Source organism: Mus caroli, unplaced genomic scaffold (genome assembly GCF_978045245.1).
Source record: "Mus caroli unplaced genomic scaffold, Mus_caroli_1 scaffold_11, whole genome shotgun sequence".
Lineage (NCBI taxonomy): Eukaryota > Metazoa > Chordata > Mammalia > Rodentia > Muridae > Mus > Mus caroli.
In genome coordinates, this window is record NW_028227266.1 from 73,939,592 (window position 1) to 73,957,969 (window position 18,378).

The following is an 18,378-nucleotide window of genomic DNA, read 5'->3' on the forward strand; positions in this document are numbered from 1 at the left end:
GAGGTGGCGAGGCAGCAGGCAACCAGAGGAAGAAGCTAAGATCTCGAATCTCAGAATCTGTTCACATGCAGGAAGCAGAGAGCGCTAATTGGAAATGGGCCAAGGCTACATACAGACTCTCAAAGCTCTCCCCTGGTCCCTCCCCAACACACACGCAGACACACACACACTGTGTGCTTCCTCCAGCAAGACTCCAACTTCTAAAGGTTCCATAACCGTCCCAAACAGGTTACAACTGGGGACTAAGTCAAGTCTGGCAGTGGTGTCGCACGCCGTTAATCCTGGTGCTTGAAAGGCAGAGGCAGGTGGATCTCTGAGTTTGAGACTCCTGGTTTACAGAGTGAGTTCCAGGACAGTCAGGGCTACACAGAGAAACCCTGTCTTGAAAAACCAAAAAAAGAAAGAGAGACAGAGACAGAGAGAGAGCAAAACCACAGCCTGTGGGAGTCTTTTCTCATTCAAATCACCAAGATTCTGGAGTTTACTGAGATTTCCCACGAACTTTCCTGTTTCTGAGTTCTTTAATGATTCAAGCGGGGTTGCTTTTTACAAATTAGCACCACTTCTCTGGTTAGACCACCACATCTCCAGGGCTGAGCTTGAAATAACTGTCTGCAAGCTGAGGTTAGAAACCCAGAACCCAGGCTCCCTGCATGTGTAAGGGAGCATGTGTGTCTGTGTGTCTACCAACAGTGTTAGACCTGTGCCCACGCTACTGTAGGGTACGTTGCAAAGGCCATCCCTCCATTGCATGGGGCTAGGATATGACTGCCCACACATCTTTTCACCTGGTTGGTACATATTTTCCCCCACAAAGCAGCCCTTTTCCCATCACCCCCTTTAGACCTCCTTCCCCTACTTACCTATACCCCCAGCTTCTAGACTGTTTCACAGAGAGGCTATTTCAGAACATTCTATCCATGCCTCTGGTGCTCTGTATGTGTGTTGGGGGTGAAGGGACAAGGGGGCTGAATCCTGCTGCCCAGGAGCCTGAAGCCCAGGCCTTAATGGTCTGCATCACTCCGTAGCTACAAGGCCTTAACGCCTTATAAAATTACTTTAAGGTTTGACTCCAAGCGGATTGTCCAGCAGCTGCGAGCCTGTGGCGTTTTAGAAACGATTCGCATCAGTGCCCAGAGCTACCCTTCTAGGTAGGTGTGTGAGTGAGGGCACAGAGAAGCCACCAGAGGGGACCACGCCTATTGGTAGAAAGTTTATTTGAGGGGAGGGGACCCAAACTGGTGTGGTGTGTGTGTTTGGAGCATCAAATGTGTGTGTGTGCGCGCACATGTGTGAGGTACATGGGAGGTGGGTGTAGATCAAGTAGCCCAGAGGCTGGTGTGGGGACTTTTATCTGTTGCAGTCTTGGTTGAGTTACACAGGAACTGGATGCCCTTTGTGGGAGATGGTTGTCTGTAGGGGGCAGATACGGAAAGTAATGGCTTTTTCTGACATCAGAAAGTTGCTTCACAAGATGAACACTGAGTTTAAGTTTTTGTTTACCCGATAGGTGGTAGTCATCCTTTTGTTTCCCCAATCAGAATCCAGCCCTAGCTGAGCCCAGGCTGTCCTTTAAGACACCATCAATGGCATGACCTTTTGGGAGGTCCACTTCAGACCTTGTTCAAGTGTTTGTTAAGAACAGAGGGTGTAGTGGCAATATTTTTTTGCAAGCTTTGCATTTTGTAAAGTGCAATATTGTGGGAGAGGGACAGGTGAGAAATACCCATCTTTCTTTACTGTGACAAAATCCCCAAGGAGACAAGGGAGATGTGTTTATTTTGGCTTATGGTAGTAGAGGTTGTAGTCCATTGATGGCTATTTGGCTCTGTTGCTTCTGGGCACAACATCATGGCAAAGGGTACGTGTGGACCACAGTGGCTCACCTCACTGATGGCAGGAGGCAGTCAGAGGGATAAGAAGTAGCCAAGGACAAAGCCACACCCACAGTGAGCTACTGCCTCCAACTCAGCCCTGTATCCTTCCTAGTTTCCACCCCCTCCCCAATAGCATCAAATTCAGACTCCATCCTTGGGCTTATCCATTCATTAGGCCAGAACCCTCAGGATTCAGTCTCTTTTGATAGTCTCACCTCTGAACACTGCCCTAAGGACCTAGCCTTCCACATCTGAGTCTTTGGGAAATATGCAATGTCCAAACTGTGACACAAGGGCTGTGTGCATCTCAGAAGCTACCAGCACCCCAGACCCCCATCCTCAGCTGCTGCTGATCCCAACTAACTTGTTTGAATAGGAGCTAAGGAGGGTCAGAGGGATGCAGGATTGGTTAAACCAGTTCATAGAGAAGGTACACATGTTGTGTGGTCTTGGTGGTGACACAGAGAGGGTCACCAGAGCAGACTACCAAGTCCCCTGTGAAAGCAGAGAATAGGGGCCAGCATAGTCTACTGCATGAAGAGCCTCCTCCCTGATACACCTGCCTGGTTCCCTCCGATTTTGCAGGTGGACATACCTCGAGTTCTATAGTCGCTATGGCATCCTCATGACCCAGCAGGAGCTGTCCCTCAGTGATAAGAAGGAGGTGTGCAAGGTGGTTCTGCACAGGCTCATCCAGGTTGGTCTTGCCTGATGGGCTCTTTCCAGAAGTATGACTCTCAAACGTATCCCTTTGTGTGCTAGTAAGATAGAAGCAGTCATGTCCCCTGAGGTAAGATCCCTTAACAGCAGGCATCTCCTGTGGAGATCCAAACTCTGGATTCCACTGCCATCCCCCCATGATCTAATACCATCCTCTGTGGGTCAGGGTCACTGGACATGGTCAGATGAGGTGGTAACCCAGCAGAGTGGTCAAGTTGCTCAGCATGAATTGTGATTCCTGCTGAGATGATGACTTAGGACAGAGAGGAGATGACAAATTATGACAATCAGGACATGGAATAGGGGTGTGAAGATGGCACACTATGATGGCCAGGAAATGGGAAGGGGGCTTCAACCCAAAACCAAGACAGAAAAACAATATTCACCTTGAAGTGGAAGTTTCTAGATTGTAATTCTGTTTTTCTCTGCCTTGTGCATAAGTAATACCAATGATTTTAGAATCTTTTGACTCTCTCAAGTTGAAAAAAACAAACAAACAAACAAACTTTATTTTGTAGTTATATCTTTCTTCTCTTCCAGGATTCTAACCAGTACCAGTTTGGTAGAACCAAAATTTTCTTCAGAGCAGGACAAGTGGCTTACTTAGAGAAACTCCGCCTGGATAAACTGAGACAGGATTGTATTATGATCCAGAAACACGTGCGGGGCTGGCTCCAGAGGAGGAGGTTCCTCAGGGAGAGACAGGCCGCCCTGACCATCCAGCGGTACTTCCGGGGTCAGCAGACAGTGAGGTAAGGGGGAGAGAAAGGAGGCACTGGGCTTACACCAGTGACTTCCCAGGTCAACAAACAGTGGGGTGTGCTGGACCCGTGGAGAGCAACTAGATCACAGGGCTTTGGCTGTCGTTGTACCCACGAGGAGGAACAGCCGAGGACAAGGCCCCTTCTCCTGATCCAGGGACACAGGTGTGAGTCAGAAGTCCCCACCAGTGACCATGAACCTGGATGTGAGATGGGCCTGTCCTGGGTGCCAGCTCTTCCCAGGCTGGATGACTTACCTTTTTTCTACAATATAATATAGAGATTATTTCATGGTTGTTTTACTTATATTTCTTGGTCATTCATAAATCTCCCTCCTCATGGATTCCTCGTCCTCCATACATTCTGAAGAGAAGAATTTCCTTACTTCCTTACTTTAGGCAGACGTTACATTTTTCCTGTGTGAAGCCAGATAATAACTACTGAAGGCCTTAACAGTTCATGACCTCTGATTCAAATTCTACCATTATAGCCTAAAAAACAGGCACATTAGTCTGTTTTCCATAGCTGTAAGAAAGAGCCCGAGGCCTGACTCTTTATAAAGAAAAGAGATTTGTTCAGATCACAGTTTTGGAGTATGCGTTGTTTTGGCCTCTGATAATGGCCTCTATTGTTATGATACAGTGTGACCGAGAAAGTAGCCAGAAACAGCCACGTGGAAGAGGGACCTTGTGCATGGGGCTTCCTCTGGGTATATAAGTCCACTGTCTTCAGGTGTGGTGGTATGTCCTGTAATCCTAACACTCAGGAGACTAAGTCAGGAGAAGGCTGGATATGAGGCCAGGCTGGGCTGCATAATGAATACTAGGCCAATCGAGACTTCAGAGCAAAACCCTGTCTCTAAATAGGTAAGCAGATAAGGGCTGTAGGTGAGAGTGCTTGCTGCAGGTGTAGCAATTAAGAACAGTTTGTATCCAAGCAGCATAGAAAAACAGCTGGGCTTGTCCACACATGCCTGTAACCGGGAAGGCGAGAGGACGGCTGGGGCTTGCTGGCCACCAGCCTGGCTCCAGGTTCTACAAGAGACCTTGTCTCAAGTGAGTAAGGCAGAGAGTGAGAGTGGGGCATCATTTTCTCCTCTGGCTTCCATGTGTGCATGTGCCACACACCTCTGCATATAAAAAGACACATAAAAAGATACATTTTAAGATTAAAAGGATAAAACCCACTCCCCCTTGCCTCTGACTCATATGGAGCTATTCAGAGGCCATGTCACCAAGCCACCCCTTACAATCACACTACAAGCAGGGTCAAATGTCCAGCTTGTGAACTTTCCGGAGACTCACCAGAGGCCAGCTCCAGGTTGTACCACTGAGGCCTGATGGTCTCAGCCACAGCCGATTTGACCTTCAGATCATAGTCTGCCAGCTCCAGATCTGCAGCTTCCAACCCATCTTCCACAAATGGACGGATGAGCAAATGGGGTTCCCAGGCACTGTCTCGTCATCACAGTCTCTGTGGGCCTGCGCCTGGGTATTAACTGGCCCAAGCAGACACCGTGTAGGGGATTTCACATGGCTCTTCAGTGCCACACTGAGGTCAGGGTAGGCACAGACAGGCCTGAAGTTGCATCAGGATGAACTATCTGATGGTAGAGATGAAAGAACCTAAGAACCACCCACCCCTGCCACTGAAAGGCGCCACCCACTCTCTGGTTCATGGTGAAGGCTGAGGCTCTGGCCACCCACTCACACTGCCGTCTCTTCACTCAAGGAAGGCCATCACTGCCACTGCTTTGAAGGAGGCCTGGGCCGCCATCATCCTCCAGAAGTATTGTCGAGGCTACCTGGTCCGTAACCTGTACCAGCTGATCCGTGTGGCCACCATCACCATCCAGGCACACACTAGGGGCTTCCTAGCCAGGAGGCGGTACCGGAAGGTATGGAGTGGACTTAGGCTGCTGTTCTTCACTGTTTCTTCCTCAATGCTGGGGTTATGGTGAGTCCTCACTCACCATAACCCCACTGTCCTGGGGGTTTGCCTGAGAGGTTGCTTTAAAAGTCTGGGATGAAGGCTCAGTGGGTCAATGTCAATGATGGGAGACTCCTGGTCTGCACTGTGCAAGTGCTCCAGGGCTGGCTTTCCCAGTGATGAAGGACCTGCAGAGAGAAACAGGAGGTCTGGCTGACATTTCACCAAGCTCCCTCTCCAGTTGTTGCAGGAGCACAAGGCAGTGATCCTGCAGAAGTATGCGAGGGCCTGGCTGGCCCGGCGCAGATTCCAGAACATTCGCAGGTTCGTGCTCAACATTCAGCTGACTTACAGGGTCCAGCGCTTGCAGAAGAAGCTGGAGGATCAGGTAGGCATCCATATGCGCGCACGTGTGTGTGTGTGTGTGTGTGTGTGTGTGTGTGCGCGTGTGTATGCATGTGTGCATGTGCATCTGTGTGTATGTTCATATATGTAGGGTGTATATGTAAGTGCACACACATGTGTGTGCATGTTTGACCACTCTATTCTTTTTGAAGCAAGAACTGTCAGTCAAACCCAGAGCTCATTCACATTGCCAGTAACCCCTACTAGGCAGCTTTCTCTAGGAACCCCCTGGCTCTACGTTCCAAGGCTGGAATGACAGGCATGCCACCATGCCCACCTGGCATTTTTGTGGATTCTGGAAACCCAAAGCACTTAGACTTTGGAGGCAGCCCTCTTCCCCTGCCTTTACCTGCCTTCTGTGAGTCTATCTTGACCTACTAAGTGCACCAGCTGTGCTGCCAAAAACCCACCCCATGGCCGCCAGAGCTACGCAAGTTCTCTCTTAAGAAGTCCTTTGGTTTTTTTTGTTTTTGTTTTCAAGTAGTCATATCCTGGGTCCATGGATGAGGGTACGGCATAAGGTTTTTGAGAGTAACTCAATTCAGCCTTGAGCATTAAAGTTGTGGAGTCCCAGAAGCAGACACATGTGACGAGAGTCACCAGCTCAGAAAGAATTCCCCTCAGTCAGTTCTCTGTGAAGAGACTAAATGTCACTAGTGGTAACAGTGACTATTGTTGATAGATGCCACCTCAGCGTGTGAGGCATGGATGCAGCAGCTGCTTCACTCTGACCTAACCTCTGACCTCCGCGTCTTTCTCTAGAACAGAGAGAACCACGGGCTGGTGGAGAAGCTGACCAGCCTGGCTGCTCTGCGGGTTGGCGATCTGGAAAAGGTTCAGAAGCTGGAAGCAGAGCTGGAAAAGGCAGCTACCCACCGGCACAACTATGAAGAGAAGGGCCGCAGATACAGGGACACAGTGGAGGAGGTCAGGAGAGCACCACGTGAGGGGCGGGGGTCCACCTTCCTGTCTCTGCAGCGTAGGCAGATGGTGCCTGTGCCTCAATAAAGCAGGGCTTCACGGCACTGACAAGGGAGCCCAGAGGACTGGACCCTGAGGAGGGGGTCAGCTTCCTTCCCTGCCCGCCTTTACAAGCTGACACAAGACCCAAGGAGCACAGCTGGCTGCTTCCTCTTCCCTCTGTCACTTGTCCACCTGCATGAGCCCTGGGGGCCTCCTTTTCCTGATCTGTGACTCAAGATTTGTGGAAGATTTTTTTCTCTTGTGGTCTAGTGAGAAATCCTAGCATCCTTGATTAACATCCTAACTTAGCTGCTGGCTAGTTGTGCAGCTTGGCCGAGTCACTGACCCTCTGAACTTTAGTTTTCTCATGTTTGAAATAGAAATGACAAAAGGGGGGCTGGAAAAAGATTTAAGGGTAAAGTTTTCATGTGAAATCGTTTAGCCAGTGTCCACCATGGGCCCCCCCACAGGCATGAACGGGTACATTCTAGCATTTTCTAACAGAGTTTCTTTCGTTACTGTCTGTTCCCCTGTGCCTTCCAAAGTCTTGAGGCTCCCACATCTGTAGCCATAAGTCCCTGAGGTGCCCATACTGCTGCTGTGGCCCTTGCTGGCTCTGCCAGTCATGGCTATCACCACCAAGTTGTCCACACTTCCAGTCCTGCAGGCCTATCATCAAGAAAGGCTGAAATAACAGACTGTGCCCTGCACTCCTCATTTCTGAGTCACAGTGGTCTCAAAATGTGAATCCACCATGTGTTGTGAACTAAGATGTTAATTAATAAACTACCCTGGGTACCCAGAGCTCGGGAGAGGCCTGAGACACTCCTTGGACTTGGGCTCTTCTCCCAGATGTCAGATGTCAGTCATGGCTGGGGAGATGTGGGGACTGATGTCTGATTTGAAGTCCCCTTGGGTCCCTGATTCTGTGACTGATACAGGCTGTTAATACTGGCTGAGCCAAGCATATGTGATTGAAAACTTCAGCACAGAGCTTGTCACCCGGGGCCAGTGTCAGGGACTTATCACGGTCTCCTCCTGTCCCTTCCATTCACTAGAGGTTGTCAAAGCTGCAGAAACACAATGCAGAGCTGGAGCTGCAGAGAGAGCGAGCAGAGCAGATGCTGCAAGAGAAGTCTGAGGAGCTAAAAGGTAGCCGGCGCTGGGTGTCACTCAGCGCTGTGGGTACAATGGGGTCTCCGGTGTGTAGTTGGTACATCATGCATCAGGGGGACAAGTGTGTATAAAAGGTGTGCATCTCACCCTGTCTGTGCCTCATAACCAGCGGCCCGGAGCGACCTCATAACCCATGGAAGAGAGTGTGAGTATGTAGTGTATTGTATGTTTGTGTGTACTGTTGTTCATATGTGTATGAGTGGGTGAGAGTTTGAGTGTATATGAGAATTATGTGTAAGAGTGTGTAAGTGTATGAGAACTTGTAAGAGTGGGTGTGTAAGAGTGTTCATGAGCCTTCATGAGTAACTATGTGGAGATGAGTGTATGAGTGTGTGTGTCTTATGGGTGTATGTATGAGTGTATGCAAGTGTGTAAGAGGAGTCTCATGAGTGGCTTGAGGGACCTTGCCTATGCTCAACCCAGCATGTGGACTAAAGGAGCACCAGGCCTGGGGTGCAGGGCTGAGTGGAGGAGCAGTCCAAGGTGGAGGGGAGGTAGTCGGTGCCTCTAGGCCAGGTTGGGACAGGACTTCTGGGGTTCCTGCAAGAAGGCTCACCCTGACTGTGGCCCAGGCTTTGGAGCCCTCTGGAGTCAGGGAGGAGTAGAGATGTTGAGGAGGAACCTGGAACCTGGGCAGGGAGGGGCTCACCCCACTGAAATGCTTTTTATTGTACCACCCTTGAGTGGTTGCTTTCGGGAAGGGGGGCATCTAACTTCTTTAAGTGAAGTTTTCCATAACATTTAAATTCTCAGAAATTCGGGGCCTAGCAAACACAGGAGTGGATGTTCACAGTCAGCTATTGGATGTATCACAGGGCTCCCAATGGAGAAGCTAGAGAAAGTACCCAAGGAGCTAAAGGGATCTGCAACCCTATTGTTGGAACAACATGATGTACTAACCAGAACCCCGGAGCTCTTGTCTCTAGCTGCATATGTATCGAAAGATGGCCTAGTCGGCCATCACTGGAAAGAGAGGCCCACTGGACTTGCAAACTTTATATGCCCCAATATAGGGGAATGCCAGGGCCAAAAGAATGGGAATGGGTGGGTAGGGAAGTGGGGGGCGCTATGGGGGACTTTTGGGATAGCATTGGAAATGTAATTGAGGAAAATATGTAATAAAAATATTAAAAATCAAAAAAAAAATAAATTCTCAGAAATTTAACTGAGAAACTGCCTATTCGGTACCAGTAGCATGTCTGGGTGGATACTTTTAGCAGAGTTGTCACTTTTGAAGCCCCTAACCTACGTCTCTAGTTTATGAGAATAAACTGTGAGAAGACTCTCCTGTTCCCTTGCCTTGAGTCTCCTCAGTAACAAACCCTCCAAGGTGGTTCTGAAGTGTGAGACACTTAAGTCGTTGTCTTGCAGGTTTGTTTCAAAGACTGTTCTCTGTCCACAGAAAAAATGGACAAGCTCACCAGGCAGCTGTTTGATGACGTGCAGAAAGAAGAACAGCAAAGACTGTAAGAAATGCTTGCCTCAAGCTACTATGACCCTCACTCAGCTGGTCCATGCCTTCCCTTTCTTTCTCCTTTTCTCTCCCTCCCTTCTCTCCCCTTTTTCCTTTCCCTCCCCTCCCCTTCCCCTTCTCTCTCCCCTTCCCTTTCTTTCCCTTGTCTTCCCTTCCCTTGTCTTGTCTTTTCTTTGTTTATGACATGATCCCAGGTATCACTGGCTAGCCTTGAACCTCCTACATAGCTCAGGATGCCCTTGAACCTCTAATCCACTGCCTCCCTCTCTGTGCATTACAACTGCTGGTTTATGCATTGCTGGGAGTGGATCCTAGGGCTTTGGGCTCACTAGGCAAGTCCTCCATCAACAGAGCTATGTCCCCATCCACTCTCTGCTCTTTTCTGGTTTGCTTCTCAACTTGCAGCTAATATAATCCAGATCCTGGCAGGTAAGGTATGGATTGTTTTTAAGAAGTCGGATTTTTAGACTTTCAGGGCCTTTTCTACAGTGTACAGCCTCAAATGATGCCCATGCTCTGAACTGTCCATAGCGCTCCGGCTGATGGATCCTCACTGGTCCCATGGCCTTGGCTTGGATCATCCCCCTTCCGATGGATCTCAATTATAAACCATCTGCTAATTCTCAGTCTGGGCTCCTTTTCTCAGAAGGAGTCCATGCTTTATAGATCTAAGCCAGAATGATGGAGAGATGTGGAATGTTCTTGAGAGACAAAATTTCAGGGAAGCCTGGGGTGATGAGGTACTGCTTCCCTACGCAGTTAGCAGAAGACCATGGTCTAGGCAAGCTGGTGGGTAAGGAGACTTCCAAAGATGGAGGAGCCAGCTGCACAGGTAGCCCTGAGTTCCTATGTCTTCTCCTGCCTGAGCGAGGCTGTGCAGGCCTGTGAAGTGAGCAAAGCTGTGTCTGCCTTAGGCCTCCTCACAGCTCCATTTGGCCCCTGGTCATCTATCTGTGTGTGCTTGGTCCCTGCACAATCCTCAGAGGCACAAACTACTAGCAGACTCAGAAGGTTCAGGCCTCGGATCTGAGGTTTGTTGTGCCTCAGGCTCCAGGTTTAGTTTGGGTTTTGGTTTTTACTGGCATCTTGAGAATACTGTAGTCGGTTTTGGGAGGGGGAGGTGTGTTAGAAAGATTAAATGTTTATTAATACCTAAAAAAAGAGATGAAACAGAAATCTTTGCAGAGCATGGGTCTCTTCCTCAAAGTCTCCTCGTTGGAGCAAATAAATCAAGGCTCTGGGTCAACATCCCAGCAGTGTGAGAGACGGCAGGAAGCTCACAGAGCCCCTGGGGCTGCCTCAGTTCTGACCAGACCCTGTAGAATAAGCAAAGCTTGTCTGTGTCATGTGTCTCTTTATAGTTGTCATCTTAGTTCATCACTACCTATTCAATTCATCAACAAGGAATTCAGTTTCCACGTAGTTTGGGGCACCTGGCTTTTGCCGAAATACATTCTAAAATTCTTAAAACAAGGACTCGAAAGATGGCTCCATAGTTAAGAGTGCTTGCTGAACAACCAGAATCGACTCCCGGCACTTATGTAAGCTGGGTGTCCAAAGACACCTGCATCTCTAACTCAGAGGGGTGTGGCGCCCTCTTCTGGCCTCCGTGTGCAAAGGTGCAAGCATCGGGGTTCACTTCTGCATACACTTACACAGACACCTGCTTTCACACATAGAGACATGTAGACACAGACAGACAGACAGACAGATGATGGATGATTTTTAAATTTCTTGGAAGGCAAGACCCCTGGATATAGAAATGGTCCTTATCTGAAGCTTGGGGCCAGAAGGGTTTTGGTTTCCGTTTTCCATATTTTGGAGACTTGGTGTAGACATCACTAAGAGAATACCCCTCCTCCTGCAGTCCCAAATCCTAAATTTTTCAAAGATGGAAACTTATCACTATCACACTTGTGGTGTAGTTCTGGATTTTATCATTTCCGATTTAATTTGGGGGATTTGGGATGCTCCCCCTGTATTTTTTAAGGCCTTAATCAGACCTCGAGGGTGGGTTTCTGAGAACTTAGAAGGGCCAGAACTTGACAGAATATGCCAGGTCTTTGCTGGGGGACATACATCCCACCCAGGGAACAATATGGACCCCAGGCATGGCTTTGAGATCACAACACCCCAGCACCTAGTGTGACTTGAAGTCCAGCCTCTCTGTCCTGTGCTCTGTGATCTTCATAGAGTTTCTCACACTGGGTGATCTAAGACATGGATTTTAGACTAAGAGAACAGGAAGCTGGCTACTGTGATGGCCCTAGTGGGTCCTAACACACCTCTTCCTTTGGTGTGGAGGTAGCTCCTCAATATTTTCATAATATTGCATATTGTCTTGTTCAAAGACTATAAGAACAATTCTAAGTTAGCTTTTCTTCTTTTACCATCTAGAGTTCTTGAAAAAGGTTTTGAGCTGAAAACGCAAGCCTATGAGAAACAGATAGAGTCTCTGAGAGAAGAGATTAAAGCCCTCAAGGACGAGAGGTCGCAACTGCATCGCCAGCTGGAGGAGGGACAGGTCACCTCTGACAGCCTGAAGGGGGAGGTGGCCCGCCTAAGCAAGCAGGCAAAGGTGTGTGCTGCCTTCTAGATCCTCCAGAGATGCTCTTGATCTTCACAGAAACAGTAGAAATGCAGAGATTTGGGTACAGGGGGACCCCAGTGGGCTGTTCTTTTGTTAATAGATTTATTAACACCAAAGAGGGGTTCTAAAGAGAGCTCAGAAGAGGCGTTGCTAGGGAACCCCTTCTTACAGATTCAGGCAAAATGAGGAGGATGGGTAGCCTGTACCCAGGTTATCCAGGATTCCTGGGTGGCAGGGGAGGAGGTATTGGTTCAGCCCTTTAGCTAAGTAAGATGTGTCCATCATACAGGAGGTGCCCCCTGTAACTATGTCTTGCTAGGGTGTTTGGAAACAGCCTTTGGGGAAGTGAGAGTCTGAATCACAGAGGGTGCTTTCCTTTCTAGCCCCATCTTACTTTAACATCTGTATATTCCCAAGGGATCAGACAACAGGAGCATCCATACAGACTGAAGGCACACAGCACCTGGGTACTCAGTTCTCTCGGTCCCAGACTCTGGGCTGTCTGAAAGTGCATTTCATATTTGAAAAGTCAGGTTCTAACACTCTTAAGATTGTAACTATACAGTTACTTAAGTAGTTGACTAAAAAGAACACTACCTATTTAAATTATAAATTCAGGTGAACCCTTATTGTTTATCACATTATAAACTTATGAATACTTGTACTGAAGTGAAATTGTTGCTATCCACCATTTATACTGTTACATGAAAATTCACATGGGTGATCAGGAGGGACCTCAGGTCTGGGGATGCAGCCTGATTAGTAGACTGCCTTTTTAGCACACAGGAGGCTCTAGCTTTGAATCCCAGAGCACCAAAGTCAGAAACAGTGTCACACTTCTGTAATCCTAGCATGTGGGTGCTGGGACTCAAGCCCATGCCCTTTGGAAGAGCAGCCAGTGCTCTTAACTGTAGGGCCATCTCTCCAGGCTGATCTTAAATCGGGGGAACTGTGAGCCTGCACTTGGAGGGAGGCACCAGTAGATGTCACTCTCTTCCTCTGATGCTTTAAGAGGTCTGGTTTTTTCAGAGATCTTGAACATCATTGTCAAGCTCTCTGTGATATGATCTGAAGAATATAAGGAAATGTAAACATTACCTGAAATATGTAAAGAACCAAGAAAAGAACCAAGGCTTCAGCCTATGCAGTCCCGTGAGCTTGGCACATGATCCCAAATGTGTCATTTAACCTTCAGTTCATTTTCTAATTGATTTTCTAATAGATTCATTTTCTAATCCATGCGGGCTCAGCTTGTTCTACTCACTTCAAGGTCTGCTAGGAGGACTAGGTGTCGAAGTGGAGCACTAGTATTTGATCCCCTTCCTCTCTGAATGGGAGCTGGAACCTGTCAATACTCCGAATAACAATATTTGAGGAGGGCTTTTTACCCCTGCTACCCCTGAGACTATCTCTATCTGTCTCAGCTACAAAATATGAAAAATACCTTCCTTGAGATGAACTTGCAGAGTGAACAGAGGTGGATGCAGCCCCTTTGACAAGCAGAGATGCTTATGGGAAACTGTCCCTGGTGGTCTTCCCAGGCTGCCTAGCCTCCCCTGCCTCTGTGATTGTTCCTCCTCTCAGAGGACAAAACGCCTCTTAGGAAAGTACCTTCGCCTTCTGACCTGCAGCTTTACCCGTCTTGCCCTCTGCCTGTCTCATGGCAAACTTGTGATTGTTTCCTTCCTTTACAACAGGGATGCTCATTCCTGCATCCAAGTAGACAGGCAAACAGTTGCACAGTTGAGCTGCTTCAGGGCAAGCAGTGAGGCTGTGAGAGTAGATAAGATTCCTGCTAGGAAGCCGCATGGAGGCAGGAGGCCACCATATGCTCGGTGACGGGGTGTGCCCTTGCCTGATGAGAAGTGTAACGGCTGTTTTCTCTGCTCTGGGTCTGTTTGTGGCTCTGATTTAGACCATCTCTGAGTTTGAGAAGGAGATAGAGCTGCTGCAAGCCCAGAAGATAGATGTGGAAAAGCACGTGCAGTCACAGAAACGGGAGATGAGAGGTACCAGGGGCATGGACTGGTTACTGGGGAGTCTGGGCGGCTTGCTAGTTGGATACCTAAGAGGGTGGCCAGCTGGTAGGCTGTAGAAACAACTCCGGAGATGCCATGGGGGTGAAAGTCATGCCCAAATTCAATGTCTGCTGCTCTCTCTTTCCTTCTAGAACGGATGTCAGAGGTCACCAAGCAGCTTTTGGAGAGCTATGACATTGAAGATGTAAGAAGCAGGTAATCGATTTTACATTAGCAGACGTTTACAAATGTAAAACAGATTGGAGGCATGACTTGGCAAAGTGTTAACATATGAGTGTGATCCCAAGAGTCCGTGCATTTCAGAAGACTCACATGCGTGTAACCCACCAATGGGGAGGTAGAGACAGAAGGATCCCTGCGCTTACCGAGAAGCTAGTGTAGCCTACTCAGTGAGGTCCAGGCCACTGAGAGACCCTGCTTCAAAATGGTGTTGGGGGTTGGAAAGACAGATGGTTTCATGGGTAAGAGTGCTTGCTGCTCCTGCAGAGATCAGGTCTCTGCAGCCATGTCAGGTGACTCACAATCACCTGCAACTCCAGCTTCAAAGGGCATCTGATGCTGTGTTCAGGTCTCCACCAGCACCTACTCACACACTCACACACACACACACACACTCACACACACACACACACATGCACACACACACACACACTTATACACATGCACACTCACACATGCATGTGCACACTCACACCTACATACATGCACACTCACACACACTTACACACATGCACACACACATACACACGTGCACACTCACATATGGACTCACACACACTTATACACATGCACACATGCACACACACTCACCCTCACACATGCATACTTACACACACACTTACATGCACATTCACATACACACACTCATACACACAGGCACGCTCACACAGGCACACTTACACACACTTTCACACATGCACACTCACACATGCATGTGCACACACACTCACACCTACATACATGCGCACACTTACATACATGCACACTCACACACACACATGCACACTCACACACACATACATACACACATACACACGTGCACACTCACATATGAACTCACATACTTATACACATGCACACTCACACATGGACACTCACACACACACAAGCATGCTCACACACTCACACATGCACACTCACTCACACACAATCTTTTATATAGCAAGGTGAACCACCCTGTAGGGACGACATACACAAGCCATGTAAAGGTGGGCAAGGCTTCTTTGTTCTCTGGGCCTTCTTTCTTTGTTCTCCAGGCTCTCCGTGGAAGATCTGGAACATTTAAATGAAGATGGAGAACTTTGGTTTGCCTACGAAGGACTAAAGAAAGCAACTCGGTTAGACATTCCCTTGGGATTCTGGTGTGTTTGTTTGGCTTGGTTTGGTTTTCCAGAGACAATACAATGCTGAGAAGTTCACCTTGCCTAGAATTGACACGTGAAGTAAATTCTTATGGTAGAAGTGTCTAATAACCCCTAGAAAGACTTCTCTGAGAACGCAGCCGTTTGCCTAGTGAGGAGGCCTAGTGTTTGCTAACTACTGGTTACAGGGCTGGGGATTTGGCTCAGTTAATACGAATGCTTGCCTGGTATGCATAAAACTCTGATTTCCACCCCTCACACTGAATAAATGAGGTGTTATGAGGCACACCCAGAACTCCAGCACTCGGAAATCAAAAAGATGGAGAAAACAAAGAATATTCTTAACTACCTAAGAAGTTTGAGGCTAGCCTGGGCTAAAGACCCTATATCAAAAAGCAAAGAAAATCTGTACTGGAGAAATGGCCAGTTGTTAAGAACATTGACTGCTCTTGCAGAGGACCCAGGTCTGTTAGATTCCTGACACCCACCTGGCTGTTTACAATCATCTGTAACCCCAGCTCCAGGGGGTCTGATGCCCTCTTCTGGCCTCCACAGGCTTTGCACACACATGTGAGTTCCACATATTTTCCTTCACTAGCTCATGCAGCCTCCCCACTGATAGCTTACATCACTGTGTGGTGACAGAGCAGGGTTCCCAAAGGCTCACATTAGGACCCCGTCTTGCACACTCAGTGAATCCTCCAGATGTGTAGAGACACATAATCACAACTGTATCACACAGAATAGAGGGTTTTGACTACTAACTGTAAGAACATAACTGAACTAACGAAACGTCTTTGTCATTAACTGTGCGTTAACACTGCGCACTGTTTTAGAATGGTGAGTGAGGGTCTTTTGATTACCGATCCTACTTCCCTCCATCTCTGTAAAAGCATTGTCAGTTTTAGGTCCTGAGGCTGAAATGCTGACCCTAGCTTTCTCAGCTGCTGCAACACAGAGACCATGGCTTCAGTCCTCCACCCTTCCTTTAACAGAGTTCTGGAGAGCCATTTCCAGTCTCAGAAGGATTGCTACGAAAAAGAGATTGAAGGTCTGAACTTCAAAGTCGTGCACCTGAGCCAAGAGATCAACCACCTGCAGAAGCTGTTCAGAGAAGAGACAGACATCAACGAAAGTATCCGGCATGAAGTCACCAGGCTGACATCAGAAAACATGGTATGGCCTCTCCACAGCCTGCTTCTCACCATTGTCCCAAAGACGTTATTCACTGGTGGAGCAAAAAATCAATTCTCAGCAGCAAAACAACTCATTTTAACTAATTCTCTAATGACAAATAACTAGGTCAGAAGATAAATCTGTATAATGTCCCCAGGTTAGAAAACACTCAGGTTTGCCAGTGTTTGATTACCATGTGGTGGGTTCAAATTGTGTGAATGAGCTTACATTTCTATGTTTAACTCTAGCTCCAAATGCCTGTAAAGGTTCGAAAAGCAGATCAAAGCAAACATGTGGCTCTTGAGGGGGACATGTCAGTCCATCTGTTCATCCCCCAGATGTCCCTGAGTTGTTCCCTTCTTCTTGTGTTTATCTGGTCCTTTCTTCTCATTTGCACCTGCTTTCAGGATACACACACTTACAATGCTTTCCAGATACAAACAAACAAACACATACAGACGCAATCCTTTCAAGATATACACACACATATGCACACAATGCTTTCAGGATCTACACACACAATGTTTTCAAGATACTCACACAGACACACAATGCTTTTAGGATCTATACACCCACAATGCTTTCGGGATGCACACATACACATGCTTTCTTACCCACAGTGCCTTGCGGTCGCCATCCCATCCATGTCCTTGTGATTGATGGGGCTTCTCAAAGGTCATCAACCACTTCCTTCCACATGTCCTTCTTCATTTTCTCTGCAGCCACTACTTTCTGTTCTGTGCTTCTCAGCAACCTGTGGCAATGCTGGCTACTCCCCTGCCTCTGGGATTGCAGAGGATCACACTCGCTGTGGCTACTTCTTCCGTCTCACTATCTGCTGTGGCTTTGCTTCTTTCCTCCTTCTCTGGCCAAACCATAAGTTGGGACATCCCCAGGGCATCTACAGGAACTGGAACTGTGCTGCAGTCAAAGGCCTTCGTAGGATGTGTGTTCCTGGGATAAACCTTGATGAGGAACCAACAGTGAGGTATTCTGTGTTTGGGCTTCGGAGGCCTGGGTATCTGTTGAAACTTAGAGAACAGAAAGAAGGAAAATAAAAGCAACTCTTTATCTGGCTGGGTGTGGAAGGGATGAATATTCAAAAAGATACACAACAAAGGAGAATGGCTTATGGAGAGCCCCGGATAACTCCAGCTGCAGAGTGTTCTGAGACAGAGTGTCCTCTTCCAGGTGAGATGGCATTGCCAGGACCTGGAGCAGCTCAGCACAAGGCACCCTTTCCTTCCCACAATACACCTCTTTCCTTCCCAGGATAGCCATGTGAGAACTGCTCTCTCTGAGCATGCTGGGATTTCTTGAGACCACTACAAAGGTCTTCAGATGAAGGGGGAGGGGATGGAATGTCAACGAATCCCAATGCCTCCGCTGGCCTCTCACACAGCCCATGTACTCCACACACTGAACAAGGAGGTTCAACACCCAACAAGATGGGTATCTTGGAGAGCATAAACATTCAGACTCAAGCATTAATTAATCTCTCTCCTCTGAAGATGATCCCAGACTTTAAGCAGCAGATTTCAGAGCTGGAGAGGCAGAAGCAGGATCTTGAATCCCGCCTGAAGGAGCAGGCTGAGAAGATGGAAGGTAACGTGAGTTATCCTGATTCCGTTTACAGACCCCAGCAACTAGGAAATGCAGGTAACACAGAGTTAAGCTGTGAAAAAAATTCAGAAATCTAGATGTTATTCCTTTAGATATAAAATGTTATTCCTTTTTAATTTTTTAAAAATTTTTAAAAATTTTTATGTATATGAGTACACTGTAGCTGTCTTCAGACACACCAGAAGAGGTCATCCAATCTCATTACAGATGGTTGTGAGCCACTATGTGGTTGCTGGGAATTGAACTCGGGACCTCTGGAAGAGCAGTCAGTGCTCTTAACCACC

At 47.9% G+C, this 18,378-nt stretch overlaps 1 protein-coding gene across 8 annotated transcripts in view; it reads left to right on the forward strand.

Annotated features, from left to right (window-relative positions):
- Positions 1-18,378, forward strand: part of Myo5c (myosin VC) — a 74,362-nt gene that overhangs the window by 38,220 nt on the left and 17,764 nt on the right. For 4 of the 8 annotated variants that reach the window (XM_085844789.1, XM_085844794.1, XM_085844791.1 and 1 more), the window contains exons 17-30: positions 1,065-1,151; positions 2,463-2,574; positions 3,138-3,349; positions 5,090-5,255; positions 5,529-5,675; positions 6,455-6,619; positions 7,714-7,807; positions 9,234-9,297; positions 11,703-11,883; positions 13,811-13,904; positions 14,066-14,129; positions 15,191-15,271; positions 16,291-16,471; positions 17,983-18,130. In XM_085844789.1, the coding sequence (XP_085700915.1) occupies positions 1,065-1,151; positions 2,463-2,574; positions 3,138-3,349; positions 5,090-5,255; positions 5,529-5,675; positions 6,455-6,619; positions 7,714-7,807; positions 9,234-9,297; positions 11,703-11,883; positions 13,811-13,904; positions 14,066-14,129; positions 15,191-15,271; positions 16,291-16,471; positions 17,983-18,130 (1,796 nt within the window). The remainder of the gene's footprint in view (positions 1-1,064; positions 1,152-2,462; positions 2,575-3,137; positions 3,350-5,089; positions 5,256-5,528; positions 5,676-6,454; positions 6,620-7,713; positions 7,808-9,233; positions 9,298-11,702; positions 11,884-13,810; positions 13,905-14,065; positions 14,130-15,190; positions 15,272-16,290; positions 16,472-17,982; positions 18,131-18,378) is intronic. The other 4 variants (XM_085844792.1, XM_029481126.2, XM_085844793.1 and 1 more) reach the window with 1 other exon arrangement.